The 17,534-nt window shown below is 45.8% G+C and overlaps 1 protein-coding gene across 1 annotated transcript; it reads right to left on the bottom strand.

The window, feature by feature from the left end:
* Positions 1–542: 542 nt before the first annotated feature.
* AWAT2 (acyl-CoA wax alcohol acyltransferase 2) lies at positions 543–10,386 on the bottom strand. The gene is made up of 8 exons (XM_081792506.1): positions 8,990–10,386; positions 4,019–4,039; positions 3,512–3,622; positions 3,059–3,129; positions 2,608–2,812; positions 2,205–2,379; positions 1,421–1,620; positions 543–1,200 (listed from the first exon to the last, which is right to left on the bottom strand). Exons 1-8 carry the CDS (start codon positions 9,075–9,077, stop codon positions 1,046–1,048), a joined length of 1,026 nt encoding a protein of 341 aa, XP_081648632.1. The 5' UTR covers positions 9,078–10,386; the 3' UTR covers positions 543–1,045.
* Positions 10,387–17,534: the final 7,148 nt, after the last annotated feature.

The raw sequence follows: 17,534 nt of genomic DNA, 5'->3' as shown, positions 1-17,534 counted from the left end.
CCTCTCTGTGCATCAGATCACACATTCCCCATCCCTAACACCTTAGGTCTTTTCCTGTAATTGCCTGTCCAGTAAGCCAGAGGTCCTACAAAGAAAGGAACATCGTCCCGAGGCAGAGACACAGCACAGAGTTACCCTTAGCTTGACACTGTGGTATCTGTAATGGATATTTCATGCCTGAGCCCATAACAGCTTGGGTAGATCCAGCCTCCAGCCCCCCATGATGTATCATCCCATTTTGCAGATGAGGAGACCAATGCTTAAGGAATAATGCCCAACTAGAAAGGTTACTTAAACTTCCGAAGGGCTGTTGACAAGATCTTACACTGTAAATGCTCTTTTAAACATTCAAATGCCATGGAATTTAGGGCATAGTTTGCTCAAGGATAGGAAATGGGCAAAATAACTGGAGGAGAATAATTTCGTATAGCTGTCCAATTTCCAAAGTTCAATCACATTCAGTATCATTTGATCTTCCCAATGGCCTCTGAGGTAAGCAGGGGAGGGATTCTTCATCCTACAGATGAGGAAACTCAGGCCCAGAGATGACAGATTGTTCCATGTCCTATGGCTTGAGGGTGGTGGAGTCTGAACTCCAAGCACACAGGATCTCAAGGCACCCAGTCCTGTAGGAGTCTCGATGCCAGGAGATGGGGCTGCGTGAGAGCTAGAGAAGCAAAGCCATGATCAGGGATCCTAGGCCCTTAAAACAGACTACTTGGGGCACAATGAGTTTCAGAAGAAAAGCTTTTTATTCTGTCCATTATTTTCCTCAGTACTGATGCTGAGTGAACATGGGAAACCTCGGGGTACTTCTCTCTTAGGGCTTTCCCTGAGCTTTGGGACTATTTCCCTTGTAATCGCAAGGAAAAATCAGAGAAGTGCTGGAAGGAGGAGAGAGATGGAGGAAGAAGAGGGGTCTAGAGAACAGCCAAATGGACAGCCCCGCCTCATATTGAGGTCTGGCCAAATCGGGAACAGGAGGCCCATAGGTGACTTTTGTCCTATTTCACAGGTTCCAGGCTGAGAAGCTGCTGGGTGTCTGTCAAACTATCACCAGTTCCTGGGTCTCTGAGATGCCAAACTTGGTCTTATGCTGGTCAAACAGTTTGCGTAGGGCATCAGTATAGAGTGCGTGGTATTTAGCCACAGTCTCCTGGCTCGGGTTCTCAATCTTGGGCAGTGGTAGAGGCTTCCCAACTGCCAGAGGAGACAGAGAAGGAAAAGGGGAAAGCATCAGAACAGCTCACTCCTTAGAATGGGCCTCGGCCCTCATGCCCAGTTTCTCCCCACCCTTACTGCAACCATGCCCCTTATCCTGGCCAGCCTCTCTGCCTCCAGACACAGCCAAACCCAAGGCTCAGCCTCAGAACTGGAGCCTATATCCTAGATGTGGCTGCCAGTGGAAAGTCTCACTCACCAATGGTGGTTACAGGCTGAGCATAGGGCAGTAAGCCCCAGGAGTTCTCAGTGAAGCCACGTCCATAGAAAGCACAAGGGTAGATGTGTACCATACTCTGGAACCACTTCTGGAATCGATTCACCAAGCCCCCAGGAGTGAAAATGTGCTGACTGTAGAGGTCTGCCTCCCCAAAGGCATAGGCAGGGATTAGAGGCACTCTGCAGAGGAAAGGCATATACTTTGATGGCCAGAAAGGTAGGTACCCTGCTGAAAGCCAGATGTGCTACCAGTGGTCCCTAGGTCTCCCTATAGGTTTCTCAGCACCTAACTTAGCTGGGCCTATGTCCAGACTAAGTGTGAGGGCCCCACTGTCTACCCCAGGCTGCCTGTAGGGGCAAAATATCAGTAAGCTAAAGGAAGCAAGTCCCAGACCTTCCTGTGAACCCACAGGTCTGAAACACTAGAAGATAAGACCCAAGGGCCATCTCATTTAGCTTTCCTCCCTTTAACCCAGACAGTAATGTTGGTTCTCTCTGACATGAGGCTACAGCCTTTTGTCGAGGTACTTTCGTATAGGTACTGGCCCAGATGAGAGGCTCGTGTGAGGCAGAGCAGCTCAGGGCTAGCCCTCTAGCCTTTCTTCATAAGCAGAAATGCCTCCAGGACATGGCCCAGGCTCTACTCCAACACAGAAGCAACTTTCTACCTCCCTTTTTGGATATAATTTATTCAAAACCCCTTGCTTCTTCCCTGCTAGGCTTTTGGAGCCCTTCTGCCCATTCTGGACCAGAGGTGTCCTTACCCATGCCGAAGGGCCATGCGTACAAAGCCAGTTCGGTTCTTCAAGACCAGGGTGGTAGAGCCTGGAAGGCTGTATTTGCACTCAGCCAGGCCACCAACCACCACAATCAGCATGTTGCCTGTGCCTCTGTGGGTAAGCAGAAAGTCCATGGAGGATTGGCTCACAGAGCAGGTCCCTGGTAGGCAGAAAATGCCAAAAGCTGATTGGCCACTTCCCACACCTCCTAACTTTCCTCCCTACATCTTCAAAGAGGGGAGAGCCTCACGTCAGGCAGGTGAGCCTTAGGTAGCTTTTTAAGACCAGAGAGGATCACTGAGTTGGCCTTGCTCTCACCCATTCCCCCAACACTTCTCCCTTAAGGAACCATGTTTCCTTTGGCTTTACGTCCTAGGAGCCAACTCACCTGAAGACATGACATAGTCTCTGAGCAACGGCACCCAGAAAAAGGCTCCCAGTGTGAGAACATAAGGGGTGATACCAGGAAAGATCTTGGAGAAGCATAAGCCGTTTGTGGCAAACTGGCCAAACCACGAGTGGGACAAGACCCCATGAGGATGGCAGACAAGGATATAGTTGTGGCTGGGGGAGATATCATGAGTCTTCAACAGCTGTAGAGGAAAGTGGAGTCAGAAGGCACATAGCCAAGGAAGAGTATTCCTCTTTATGGCCAGAGACCTGGAAGGGGAAAAGGCTGCTGTGTCCAGCCACACAGGTTGGGTAACACACAGCTCCAGGGGGCATAATTCATGTGGGCCTCAATGGGAATGATGCCCCCAACCTCCACCCTGGCCCAACCACTGGCATTGGAGTTGGGGCTGGGCCTGGGACCCAAGTGGGAATCTGGGGCTACTTACCCTGAGGGGGAAGTAATCACAGTAGTGTTTCCACAGGCGCCAATTCCTCACAGAGGTAACCCGGCGGCCACCTGAAAAAGGAGCCAATGTAGCCAAGTTTTCCCCACCCCCACTGTCTTCTTCAGAGCCCTTGTCAAGGAGCCATAGGGGGGCCCCTCACCCCCTACTGTTTCCTGGCCTTGTGACAATCAGGATGGGCTATGTCACATTCGGGCCAATTTAGGACAGGCCTGCATTTCTGCTTTATTAGCTGCCTTTCCCCTAACCTACTCCAGTTCTGATCTGGGCCTTTCTAGCACTTTTAAAAAGACCCCCTTCCCTCAGCTTCTCTAAGCCAGGTAGGGACAGGCTTGAGGACTTCTCGGGAATTGGCCAGAGTCTCTTAGAACTATAATAAGAGAAGAGGAAAAAGCCTGTGGCAGGTAGCAACGCAGCCCCCAGGGGGGCCCCTACCTCGCTCGGGGGTCTTCCAGTCATAAGCCAGCCAGGTGAGAATGAGCACAGTGACCGGCCAGTACGATGTGAACGCCACCAGGTACAGGTTGACAAAGATTACGTTGATTACTGCAGGGAAGCCCAGCCCAGAGTTAATGAATTATGAACAGTCCTTCACACTTGCCCTCCCTCTTGGGGTCTCTCCACCTCAAGGTCACACACACTCTGCCCACATGCTCACTCAGTGCTCTTGCTTCCTCTCCTTAGCACATGGTCTCTGTGCCCACGTCCCCAGCCCTCCATCTCCTCTCTGTCCTTGGGAACCTGCTTCAGGTCTGGAAAAACAGATGTTTTCCTCTCCAGCTGTGGTCCATGCAGTAAGCCCTCTACTCCCCAGGACCTACTCCAGCACTGCTCTGGGCTGTGTTCAATGTCAGGGAGCCAACGATGGGTCACATTGATCCAAGTACTAGAGGTTGGGAGTCCTGGGACAATAGAGCCAGGAGCAGTTTTCCTCCAACTCACATTTTCTTCTCCAGATCTTCTCTGTGAGGCATCGGTGGAGGGAATATAAGAGAAAGAGAAGACCCAGTATCAGCCAGGTTGGGAGTACACAAGTTCGCAAACGAGAAACAAAGGAAAGGGCAAGGTGGGACAGAATCAGATACTGGACTGTGTCAAGCTCCAGTAAGACAGGAGCACTGTAAGGTAGAGTAATTAGGAGAGACTTAATGGAGATGAGTCCTAGGGAGCCGCACTCACTTAGAATTATTACCAGACTCAGTTTTTAAAACAGCTGTGAATGAGGCTGTGTGAGAGAAAGTGGGTCAAAATAAAGGTTAGAAAAGACAAAAAACACTTCCAACTGGACATGGCAGATTGAACACAAGTTTTTATCTTTTTTTTAATGTTTATTTATTTTTGAGAGAGAGAAAGAGAGTGTGAGCGGGGAAAGGGCAGAGAGAGAGGGAGGCACAGAATTTGAAGCAAGCTCCAGGCTCTGAGTTGTCAACACAGAGCCTGATGCAGGGCTCAAACCCACAAGCTGTGAGATCATGACCTGAGCTGAAGTCAGATGCTTAACTGACTGAGCCACCCAGGCGTCCCACAAGTTTCTATCTTGACTCCTTGCCAAGGCCTCGCTAAAGTTACCATAAGAATGTTTTAAAAAGTATAGATCTGCAAGAAGAAAAAGAATTAGAGAGATACCAACAAGAGTGGACAAGAGATACCAGCAAAATGTTTGCATGCTTGAAAGTAGTTGAAGGAAGGAGTAAGTGATTTCAAGGAAAGAAAGCTGAAACCTAGTTACCTGCAAGGAGAATGGCTACAAGAGCAAGCCTGTTTGTTGTAGAAAATATAGGAAAGACTCATAATTTGGAGTCATTAGATGTGACAAAAAGCACTGTGAGGCACAAGGCTTGATTGAAAGTCTATCAAAGAAGTAGTTAGAACCCCAGGTCCCATCCCCGCCCCTACACCATTGGACAATGGGAGGACTATTCTCTGAAAAATTGAACCGAAGAGACTCTAAACTCAGACACTTATAGTAGACACAGCTAAGACATTCTATATGCAGCCAAATTGTGAATCCAGTATGAAAGAATAAGGACCATCTCAGACATATAGTCTCAGAGAGTTTATCTCCCATGTCTGTTTCTCAGGAAACTACTGGAGGATGTATGTGGTCCATCAAGGTAAGAGAGTAAACCAAGACAGAGGAAGGCATGGGATCCAGGAAAAAAAGGAGCCAACGGAGGAAGAACTGACCAGGGCCAGGGCTAGGGTGAGGCAAGCAAGGTGCTTAGGACACAAAATTTAAGAAGACACTCTCAGGGTCAGGCAAGTACTGACTGAATACTTGCACAACCCGGAGAGTGAGCACCTTCTTAAATTATGCACCCAAGGTACCTCAAGGGCCCTGGAGGTGAGAGCTATGCATAAGACCAGATTGTAACAGGAAGATGCTGGGCTCCAGCAACAATATCCTCAAGGAAATAAACAATGGGGGATGGGAGAGGACCTTACAGATTCCTGATGTGTTCACTGATATTGAGAGATTAATATGTCTGTGGAGAGTTTGAAGATGAATTGGTGTAACTAATAGATAGCTAATAGAGCATAAAAGAAATTTAAAATGAGGCAATTGTAAGTTCCAGAGAAACAGAAAATTGTACAGGAAAGGAAATATACTCTCAGTACACTAAATGGCTCACCTAGGGATATTCCTAGTCATAGTCAGGCATTTAACCAAACTTGTGCTACAACAATCTCGGAAGGATGAAGGAAATGGACAGATCTAGCAATAGTGTATAGAACCAAATTCTCATCTTCCATATTAGAAAGTCAGTGACAATATCTAAAGTTGTTAAATCAGAAACTAGCAATATTTAGACATTTTAAACAGTAAAATGTAGACACGTGGAGATAAATACCAGAAGAAAAAGCTAACAAAGCTGAAAATGGCTACCTCTAGGGAACAGATGTAAGGGTGAAACAAAGGCCAGCAGTTTTTAGCTTTTGATATACTCCTTATAAAACTATTGGACCTTTCAAGAAATAGAGTCATGGGTCTAGTCCAGAGGACACCTCCCTGTTTCCCTTGGGCTTTGCTCAACCCAGATGGTGTTGGGGACATCTTGTGAGGCAATGTGGCCTCAGGTAGAGTGCCCTGACAGTGAGATGAATCCTGGCTCTGCCATTTACCATGAGTCTGCTCTCAGACTAGTCACTGAACTTCATCTGCCAAGTGGGAATTACACTACCAATGTCTGCCTTATCTTCCTCATAGACTTATTGTGAGGGTCTTCTCTCAAGGCCTTTAGGGTCCAAAGGGATATGATTCCATGAACAGAGTGAAGAGCTTGGAAGGTTCCAAGGGGCCATTTGCTCCACCCACCCCATGTGAGCTAGCAAGGGAAGGGGGAGTGCTGGAACCCACATTTCCTAAGGCCCAGGCCTAGAGCCCTCCTGCCTGTTCCATACTACCTCTCTGTATGTCCCACAGACAGACTCTAATTAAGACCTCTCTGGGACAGTTTGCCCTCTGCACTCATCTCCCTTTCTGTCACACACCTCCTTCAGCCTCCTCTGCTCCACCTCAAACTGGGCCCTAAGCCCTCCGTCTTGCCTTTTCCGTTTCTCTTGCCCATATCTTCTGATCATCAAGCCTTATTAATTCTGTTCCAATTTCTCAAATCTCTCCTTTTTTTCCCCTCTTGTGTCCATCCCAATTACTACTGGTCTGGTATGAATCACTACCATCTCTCACCTGGATGATTTCAACAGCCTCTTCCTATAACCAATTTGCTACACAGAGCTATAGTGATCTCTTGAAAACACAAATCTGATGCTGTTGTCCTGTGCCAAACCCTATCATGGCTCCACATGGCCCTCAGGAAAAAGTCCAAACCCTATTCCTTAGTTTACAATGCCCTGCACCATCATCCCCAAACTGCCTGCTTCTCCAGTATCCTCTTTCTTCTGTCTCCCATTCATTCACTCGATATGGATTGGGCATCAGTTCTGTGTCTCTTGCCCCTCATCCCACTTAACCACTGTCAGCTCCTTGAATGCTTTGTTGCTCTCCCTCATCGTAGCCTTGTCATGTGTCACCCACTCTCTGCCCTGAACACTGCTCCTTCTTCACCTAGTTCCTAGTTCTCCTAGTTCAAGAGTCAACTCATTCAACAGAAAAAAAATGGGCAAAGATTATGAATGGGCAGTTACCAGAAATTTTAAATGAGGCAATTATGAATTAGACTGCACCCTGGACTAGCATGTGCTCCAGGGACACATCCAGATCCAACCTCCCAATCAGCATTGAGTGAGCTGAGGCAAGAGGTAGGGAAAGGAATTCCTAAGCTGGAATCAGGCCCTTGTGGGCTCAATTCCCAGGCCAGTTACTCTGCTTCCTAAGCTGTGTGATCTTGGACAGACCACTTACACTACATGTACCTCAGCTTCCTCATCTGTACAATGGAGATTATTTGACACATAAGGTGCTTAGAACAGTGCCTGACGCGATAAAAGGGTGCAATTAATGTTAGCTAATATGAGTATTAGCGCTTATTATGTATGTGTGGCTATTGGTATATATATACCTATATATATATATATATATATATATATGCCAATGTATATATATATATATACATATATATATACACACACACACCAATAGCCACACATACATAATATATATGTATATATTATATATATATAATATATATTACTATATATAATACTACACTATATATAATAGTATATATTATATATAATAATATATAATTATAATATTAATATTAATTAATATATAACTAGTTATATAATTATATATTATATATTAATATATAATATATAATACATTACAATATAATGATTATTATATAATATTTGATATTATATAATATAATGAATATATAATTTATAATTATATATAATTATAATATATAACAATATGTAATACTATGTAATATATAATACTATATATATTATGTAAATATATATGTGCATTATATATATATAGTATTATTATGCATAATAATAGCTTCTACATCATGAAGCTGGTGTGAGGCTAAAATGAAGAAATAGGTGTGAAAATACCAGGTACAAATTACCTAATACATATGAATTTATTTCTGCTGGTCTCTTCCTGCTCTGATTGCTAATCATTCCTAGGTTAACACTGCTCTTTTCAGCACAGAAGGGTCCTGGTGCCCACCCCAGGCAGGCCTCCTAGCCTCCCATTGCCTGTCCTCTAGCCCACGCTCCCTATTCACTGGCAAGCCCCGGACTCTCAAGGCCTACCTGCAGTACTTCCCAGATATCTTACAAGGTCATTTGGTTCACACCCTTGCCTCCAGCTAGTACTCACTTAAACCACCTGACAACTGAGAATTTTTTCCCAGCCCCTCCCCCTCCCACAGGGATGCTTTGCTTCAGCACCTAGAATACAGTGGCCAGCATCTAAGTAACTCACAAAGTGTTTGTGGTATAGATAGTAGCGGGAAAAATGGCTGGATAAATGGATGAATTGCTCTGGACAAGAGGTTTTCAGAGCCTTCGTCTGCCACCAGGCTGCTATTCCCCACTGGTGGTTCATGAACAGCTAAGTCCTTTTGCAGCTAAGTCCTTTTCCTTGACTAGCCTCAGTGAAACTGCTCCACATCTTCCCAAAACATGCCCGGCATGCCCCAGCGTAGACCCAGGAGAGCTCCCCATTCACGTCTGCATCAAGGCTCGCTTGCACACACGCATATGCACCCTTGCATAGGCACACACCTCTATGCGCGCGCACACACACACACACACACACACACACACATACACACACTCATATACACTCAGAGATTCCATGAGTACCACCACCAGGCATGTCAGGCAATGCCTGGGACGACCCGGGTTTTGGCATTCAAAATCCTGCTAAACCCTAAAACCCCTCAGTCCCAGGCATACCAGGGCAGTTGGTCACCCTACCAAAGGCTGAAGACTCACCAATAAGGAAGACACTTAGGGGCCACTGAAAAACAGCAAAGACCTCCAGGGCAGTCTTAAGGTCCTTCTTAGAGGGCAAGAACATCATCCTCGCGGTCTCCAGAGACTCCAGGTGAGTGCTGTTCCTTTGGTTTCCTAGGCTTGATTGCTCAGGAGCCTTCAATATTTCCTCTTTTCATGCTTTCTTCTCCAACCCCTAGGTAGTCTCCACCCCCCACATGACAGCAGGGACGCATGCCACCTCTGCCTGCCCAGCTCCTTCCAGCAGTCTACCCACATGCACTTTTACCTACTTGGGCACAGCCTAGGCTGAGATTGTGACACCCCCTTGCACACCTGCGTAGAGAAATGCAGACGAAGCTCTGGTGTGGGAAGTGAGTGGGAGGGGGTTTTGGGGCTGATGAGAGGCCTCCAGAGCCAGTGTCATTGGTGGGGAGAGGCAGGCAGGGAGGAGCCCAGGGCACCCACCTGCCTGGTGGCCTGCATTTCCATTCACGACACCCAGTTGTGTGTGCATAATCTCTCAGTGACAATGTGATTGCAGGAGAGAGAAGGTCATAGGTCATGCCTAGAAATAGCTTTGGTCTTTGGTCAGTCCGGGAGAACTCATTATTCCCCGTGAACAGACAGACATCAGATATAGGTCTCTGAGCATATGGTAGGTGCTGCATGATTTTTTTATTGAATGAATAAATAAATGTAAGTACATATCAAATTATTCTGTGTAAATAAAATTCTAGAACAGACAAAAACTAACCCATCGTGAAAAAAATCAGAGTAGTGGTTGCCTCAGCTAGTGAATTGACCAGGAATGGGCATGATGGAAATGTTGGGAGTGACAACAATGCTCTCTATCTTGATGGAGCTTTGAGTTACACAGGTGAAATCAGGGCACCTGGGTGGCTCAGCTGGTTAAGTATCCAACTTCACCTCAGGTCATGATCTCACGGTTCATGAGCTTGAGCCCCACATTGGGCTCTCTGCTCTCAACCCAGAGCCTGGAGCCTGCTTTGGGTTCTGTGTCTCCCTCTCTCTCTGCCCCTTCCCCACTCATGCTTTGTGTCCCTTCCTCTCTCAAAAATAAACATTAAAAATTTTTTTAAATAAAAAAAACTGAGTTACACAAGTCAAAAACTCATTTGTCAGAGCTCAGTAAATGTACACTTAAGATTTGTGCATTTCTCTGTATGTAAAGTTTACCTAAAAAGCAAACAAATATTGAGTTATCTCTAATGCTAAAGTATTTAGGGGGAAAGAATACTTAAATGCATATAGAATGTATTGATGGATGGATAGAGAAATACATTCATAGATAAATGTACAATAAGTCAAATTAGCAAAATTTTATCTGTACAATCCACGTAGTGGGTATTCACTTCACAATTCTTTCAACTATTCTGTAGGTTTGAAATATTTTATAATAGAATTTTGCCAAAAAAGTGCCTCAAAATCATAATAAAAAATTAATTTCAAAAATGTGATTTGTCCACGCATGTACAAGAGACTTTGCATATGTGAATATATGTAAAAAGGTAAAAAAAAGTATCTAGTTGTCAACTTACAGTTATATATCCACATATATATCTGGCATCTCTGAGCATGTGTCTCTGTGCTCTGGGGATGTGTGACTGTGAAAGCATCTAAGTCCAGCCAGGTGTGTGCTATGGGCCAAGTAGATGAAATTGTGAAAGATTGGAAGGGTTTCTTAAAGCAACATACAATTAATGAGGGCACAGTATATGCCAGGGACTGTTCTAGGCAGCTGGGTTATATCAGTGAGCAAAACATTTTAAAAATTCCTGCTTTTGTAAAGTTTACATTTTGATAGGCAAAGATGATAGAAATTAATTAATTACCTAACTATATAGGGTGTTCTAAGGTGGTAAGTGCTATGAGAAAAGAAAAATAGTTTGAACCGAGTAAGAAGGAGCCAGAGTGCTGGGGGTGGGGGTGGGGATTAGGTAGGGAGAGCAGACTCTACAATTTTAAAAGGCCACTGAAAAGTTGGCATTTGGGCAAAGGCTTGAAAGAGATGAGGAAGCAAGCCACATGGCCATCTGGACTGAGAATGTTCTGTGATGAGGGCACAACCAATGCACACACCCTAAGATGGGGTGTGTCTGACAGGTTTCAAGAAGCAGAAGACTTGAGCTGAATGAGGAGAAAGGAGGAGGAAGGAGAGGCCAGAGAACATGGTAGGGTCAGATGGTGTACAGCCTTGGCCATTTACTTTGATTGAAATGGGAAACTGTTGTGAGGTTTTGAGTGACAGATTCAAACAGAGACAGGATTCCTTATGGTTTTAAAAGGCCAGTGAAGAAGAAGGAGGCTTTTGAGGGGCTAGGGCAATAATCCATGTGAGAGATGATGGTGGCTCGGGCCAGATTGGTGGTAGTCAGGATGGTGAGAAGTGGCTGGATTCTGGATGTCTCTTCTGAAGCAGAGATCCCATGTGGGCACTCTCCTCTCTGATGCTCTGATGCCTCTACAGGGGAGTCCCATTGGGGAGCAGCTCCCCTGGGTCTTGGCCTGGGTAACTTCCTTGCATTCAGCCTTGTCCTGTCCAGTTTTGCAAGAAGTATGTGCAGGGTGTTAGGTGCAATTCACCTTCTTGGCTGGAATAGTGGTTCTGTTGAAGGGGCTGGTGGGAATTCAGGCTGCAAAGGGCAGCAGAGCCAGTCTCCAAAAGAGCCTGGCACAGGGATGAGGAGTTTGGTCTTAATCATGTGGACGCCGAGGAGGCAAGATCAGCTTGTGAGCAGGGATGGTGACTTGTGCCAAATACTACATGAGGACTACTACAGGGCATGGGATGAATGTCAAAGCCTAGGGTCCCATATGTCCCTGTGATTGACACATAGGCTCATCCTTTTCAACTTTCTAATGCAGACTTGCAGGACCAGCTCCACGTCCATGGACTGTGAGTTGATTGGCTCATGGGGACCTTACCTAGGACAGAAAAGCCTGCTGGCCCAAATCTCTCTCTTCATTAGACTGACTTTATGGTTTGGGGTAGAGGTAGCCCACTTTTTATTTAGGCTCCTGCTAGGGAAACTTTCTGAGACTATCCCCTATTGGGGAAGAAAACTCCATGAACATTGAATACAGATGAGTGGTGAGGGATAGAGAAGGCCCAACCAATAGGAAATAGTGCAGCCTGAGTATTTGCTGTGGAGGTGAGGGGGAAGAGGAGCCACACAAGTGATGGCCAAAGTTCTGGCTCCAACCCTAGGTAGATAGTGAGGATGGGGAATGTTGGAGGAGGAGCACTTCTTGTAGGGTGGGTGGAGCAAATGGTAAGCCTAGTTTGCGCCACCATTTGGGAGAGGGGTCTGTGAGAAGAGCAGGACCTATGATGGCTAGCAAAGCTAGTTGCTGGTCTCTAAAATGTGTCCTGCTGACCCCAGGCTTTCAGAGACATGCTCCAGGGACAACTACAGTGGAAACCAAGCATAGGATTCTGGACTTGCCAGATCCCACTTGAAAGAGAGCACCAGCTCTCTTTTAATCTGCTTTCAATTGGAATTCCACAGAAGATAGTATTTGACAAAAGAGCTAGTGGGTGAGGGGAAGGTGCTGCAAGGCCTTTGGGGAGTTAGCAGGGAAAGGATCTGTACTTCCTTGCCAAGGAGAAGTGGCCAGGATGGGCTGTTGTACCAAGCGCGTGGGGCCCAGGGACAGTCCCAAGGGCCAGCAATACAGCAGCAAGTGGAGATTGTGGCCTGCCTGAAAAGAGGAAGAGTTGCCTGCTACAGAGGAAGAATGTAGGGAGGGGGCTAGGGCGGGGTGGGGGCGGTGTATGCTACCTCCTCTATTGAGCCATCCCTGAGGGAGTCATCATTCACATTAAGCCTGGCCCTGAGGACTTGTTTTGTTATTCCAGTGCCTCTTCATGCATCTGTCCACCAACCCTGATTCCTCACCACCCTCCAGCCCCTGCAACCTAGTCTGGGAGTTCTTGGGGGCAGAAACTGGGTGGTACTGGGTCTTACTGTTCTCATATGCCCAACTCCTAACACAAGCCACACAGTAGCAGACACTGACATGAGTTATAAAAATGCCCAAGTAGGGTGAGGCTCGGCCTGTGTGGAAGGCACTGGGCAAATCTCTGGGGCTTGGTTTCCTCAAATGTAAATAAGAGATGAGTATTGCCTCTTGGACTTGTGAGAATCCAGACAAGTGATGGCCACTTTGTGAACTGTGAAATGGTGTTCACATGTAGGTTGCTGCTATCACTATGATTGAGAGGAGTGGGGAGGGGAATACAGGGCACTGAGGAAAGAAGGCCCAGAGTTCAGCTGGGCCTGCCCTGGGCTGAACTTCCCTCCAAGCAGTGTTACCTCAGAGAAACAGAATCAACAAGTGTGAGCATTTGGAATCTTCTAGAAACTCACTCTGCATGGGCACAGAGAAAGCCACGTGCCCAGCTTATGCACCTGCAAGTGTCCTACCATCCTAATGATGAGGGAGCATAAGGCAAGCTGAAGACAAAGAACAAGCTAGCATACGCCATCCCCTGCAGGTGGGCTATGTGTGATGTTCCTCAGTCACTCCTGGCTGCCAAGGACAAAGGAAAAGAAAGAAAACAAATGGTTAACTGATAGAGACCATAGGACAGGAGTCTCCACCAGTTTTCAAATGTCTTAGTAAATGAAAAGAAAAGGACAATCTTATCAGTAGCCTAATCTCCAGAAACCTGTAGACTCAAGTTTCCTGGAGCCCCAACATCACCCTTCCCTCCATAGTGGGGTGGGGAACAAAGGAAAGAAGGAAATGACAGGTAAAATTAAATTTCCTTATAACCTGCAGCCCATTGACAAACACTTAAGGCAAATACAGAGTATAACATGTCTCCAGGAACCCCCTACTGTCCTAACGTTAATGCCTTACTGGAGGAAAAGCAACCTTGCCTTGACAATAGCTAGGCCTCCAGTATCTTGTGAGTGTTCTTTAGCATATGAAGGTCCTTCTGGAGGCCTCCTTTTTGACTTTATCTCCCCTAACTCCATAGTATATAACCACTCTTCACAACCCCAGCACAGCTCATCATGCCCACATGTCCTGTCCCCGTGCTTTAACAAAATCACCTTTTTGCACCAAGAATTCTTTCTTGGCCATCAGCTCTGAACCCCCACCACTCCCAAACCCCATCACCAACACCAAAGAGAGAAACAGTCAGGACTGTTTGGGAGCTTCCAAGTCTTCAGTCCTATCCCCCTCCATTATCTCCCCACCCCACCCTCTCAAAATCCCTGGAGATTCTGAGGCTCAGAGACTGTCAGAGCAGGAAAAGCTCTTTCAGCTTCTAATTGCAAGCCACCCAAGGAAGCCTCCTCGGGGCCTTCATTGAGCCCCCTGCCAATGAAATCCTTCTTCCTGCTCTCTGAACCAGGTCCAACTCCCCATTGGTCCTACTCTGGGCCTCTGGAAACAGACAAAAAGTAAAGTCAGTCCTTCTCTTACATAGCAGTTTTCACTTTACCCAGGTAGGGTTACCAGATAACATACAGGATGCCAGTTACATTCGAATGTCATGTAAGCAAAGAATAATGTTTTAGTAGAAGTACATGCCAAATAGTGCATGGGACATACTTCTACTAAAACATTATTCATTGTTTATCTGGAATTCAAATTTAATTCTATTTTACCTTTATTTGTTAATTTTGGAAACCCTATTACCCATGATTATGTGGTCAGCAGTTGCCATACTGTGGCAGCCAGGGCCAAGCCCTGTCTACCACATCCAGAGAACAAATTCCACTCTGACCCAGGAGGCCTGTGTGTCACCTTTAATTTCTCAGCCGCCCCAGAAATCAGGTTAGCTCCCATCCCTTGCACTTAATGGTTTAGTTAAATTCTCTCAAAGTGTTGCCACTATGCTATGGGATTTTTCCTGCATGCCTCACACTCACCCCCATCCCATCCATCTCTTCTGCTTGCTGGTCAAGGCTTTCAGGCATTCTGGCTCAAGTACCCGTTTTCCCTTTCTCTTATCTGGCAAACTAAGAAGGATCAGGGGATATTGGCTTGACCAAGAAACCAGAATGGAAGGTTACTGATGGGGGAAAAGAAAGGCCAATACTCAAGCAGTTGGAAGGTGCCAGAGCCAGTCCTTAATGCCTCAGAGGATTGGAGATAGCCACTCCCCTCTGCCCTGGTGACAATGGCTACCTCTCCTATCTCCAAATAGCCCCAGGATTTGGGGGCCCTACATGGCCATTTCCTCCAGACAACTCACCCCTACCTTTAACCTTATGCCACTGGTGATAGTAATGAGTCTCAAACTCTCCCATGTGTATTTCATTCATTCCCTTAGCAGATGTTGAAGGGAGATAAGAGAAGCTACTCTGAGTATATAGACCATCAATGAGAAGGAACAAAGGGAGAAACAGGACTAGAACCCTAGTCAAGAAGTTGTGAACCCCTGTCCCAAAGTTCAGCTTCAATTTTGTATGTCATTATGTAGTTACTTGTTTTTTGTTGTCTTTCCTTACTTGACTATAAGCTCCTTCAGGTTAGGGATCTTTGTCCATTTTGTTCACTGCTATATCCACAGTGGCTAGAATAATGCCTGGCATAGCGTAGGACTGATAAATGGCAACTTAATGAATGAATAGAGTAGCAAAGCAGGGGAGGGGTAAGAACAGGGTCAGGAACAAGGGGGTCAGTACAGAAACCAAGCATGAGCCGAGCAGGAAACTCACATGACCTTAGATCCTTAAGGGCCAGGTGGGAGGATGAGGAAAGAGCAAATCCTCAGTGATGGGTTATAAACCCTTCAGTGACAGCTTCCTTGTTGTCAAATCTCGCATTGCCCCTTACACATTCAGACACTTACAGCCCAGTGAGGTAATCCCTCATCAGCCAGTGTTGGGGAAACAGTAATTCCCCAGATGTCCAGGAGCTATAGGCACTGGACAAGATGAAAATAATTTCTTCACATCCTCTCTCTTTACACTGAAATATCATTGTGGGCTATTGTGTCTAATAAGGACAACTTAAATATAGTGACTTGTGTTTGACAATTTCTCTTGAGCTCACTGGAAAGCTCCCTCTGATGTGAGTTGGGAACCCAGTCCAGACAGACTCTTAGGGACCATTGAACTCCAAACTAATGAGGAAGCTGATTACCATGGAAACTGCCATATCTGGTGGCCTCTAGAGGGGGAGGAGAAATGGGGGTGATGAAGTGGAAAGGGGAGGATGTAGGAGAGTGGAATGGGGAGCAGAAGCTGGTAGGTAGGGACTAAGGTATGGTAGAGGGAAGAAACTGCTGTTTATTACTATCTTCCTTGGTGCCAGGTACTGAGCTGGGTCCTTGACACACATGTGATCATTACAGCCCCCTGCAAGATAGACATTAATCCTCTTGCCCCTCCCACCTCACTGATTGGCAAAGCATATGCTGTTCATCAACAAGACCACCTATCACCATTCCCAGAGCTTATTATTGGAAAAGGTAACCTTGAACTCCCTGCAATCTAATCCTTACCAAAAGTTCAACTGTGAGAAAAGATATTCATAGGGGTGCCTGGGTGGCTCAGTCGGTTAAGCATCTGACTTTCAGCTCAGGTCATGATCTCACGATTCATGGGTTTGAGCCCTGTGTCAGGCTTTATGCTCACAGCTCAGAGCCTGGAGCCTGTTTCAGATTCTGTGTGTGTGTCTCTCTGACCCTCCACCACTTGTGTTCTCTCTCTCAAAGATAAATAAATGAACATTAAAAAAAAAAAAGAAATGATATTCATAGAGAGCTGCCTGAAAAGCAGGCAGTCCATCCATTGCTAAAGATGTGTGGCATATGCCCTGGAAATCAGATCATAATGTCCGTATGGGAGAGTTTGTGTTGGAGGAAGGTGGCCTAGGGTGTTATGAGGTGGAGATAGAGAGTGAAGAACTGGGAAAGGCACATTCCGTATTATAATAACTATGGTTTCCTTAACACAAACTACAGACAGTAAAGCTCAACATTTGCAAAGCTGGTTTTTCTTCACTTCAGGCCACAAAAACCAACCCATGCAATGGGGCTTGACATTCAAAGGGACCTGTCATCCCTCCTGCAAAATCTGAAAAAGCACTCTTGATTGCAGCAAACAAGCAGACTCTACATGACCATTGCTATCATGCTATCAAAGTCCAAAATATGTCTCTTTCAGGATCAGCATAATGGTTTTCTAAAATTACCATTGCTTTGATGCATTTTAAGTCACAGTATTTAATTTCTTTGAAATACGAAAATGACAGTAAAGGAGAGTGTGAAGTATTTCTGTTCATTTTAAATAAAAAGAGGAAAGATGGAATAGATGTATTTTTCCCCATTCCTCTTGTTACAACTAAAAACATAACATTTGGACATTATGGACAAAACAAACATAAGAAGTCTCTGAAAGGTGGAGAGAAGAAGACAGACCACTTAGGTTCTCAGGACAAGAGGAATGACATGAATTTTCTTTTTGCTTCATATATCACAGACTTGGAGGTGAAGAAGCCCACAACCCAGATGAGATGAGCACAGACAAAAAGAGCCCCAAAGTCTGTTCTCTCT

The sequence above is a fragment of the Panthera onca genome, chromosome X (assembly GCF_046562875.1).
Source record: "Panthera onca isolate mPanOnc1 chromosome X, mPanOnc1 haplotype 2, whole genome shotgun sequence".
In the NCBI taxonomy this organism is placed as follows: domain Eukaryota; kingdom Metazoa; phylum Chordata; class Mammalia; order Carnivora; family Felidae; genus Panthera; species Panthera onca.
This window is presented reverse-complemented; position numbering and strand designations above follow the sequence as displayed.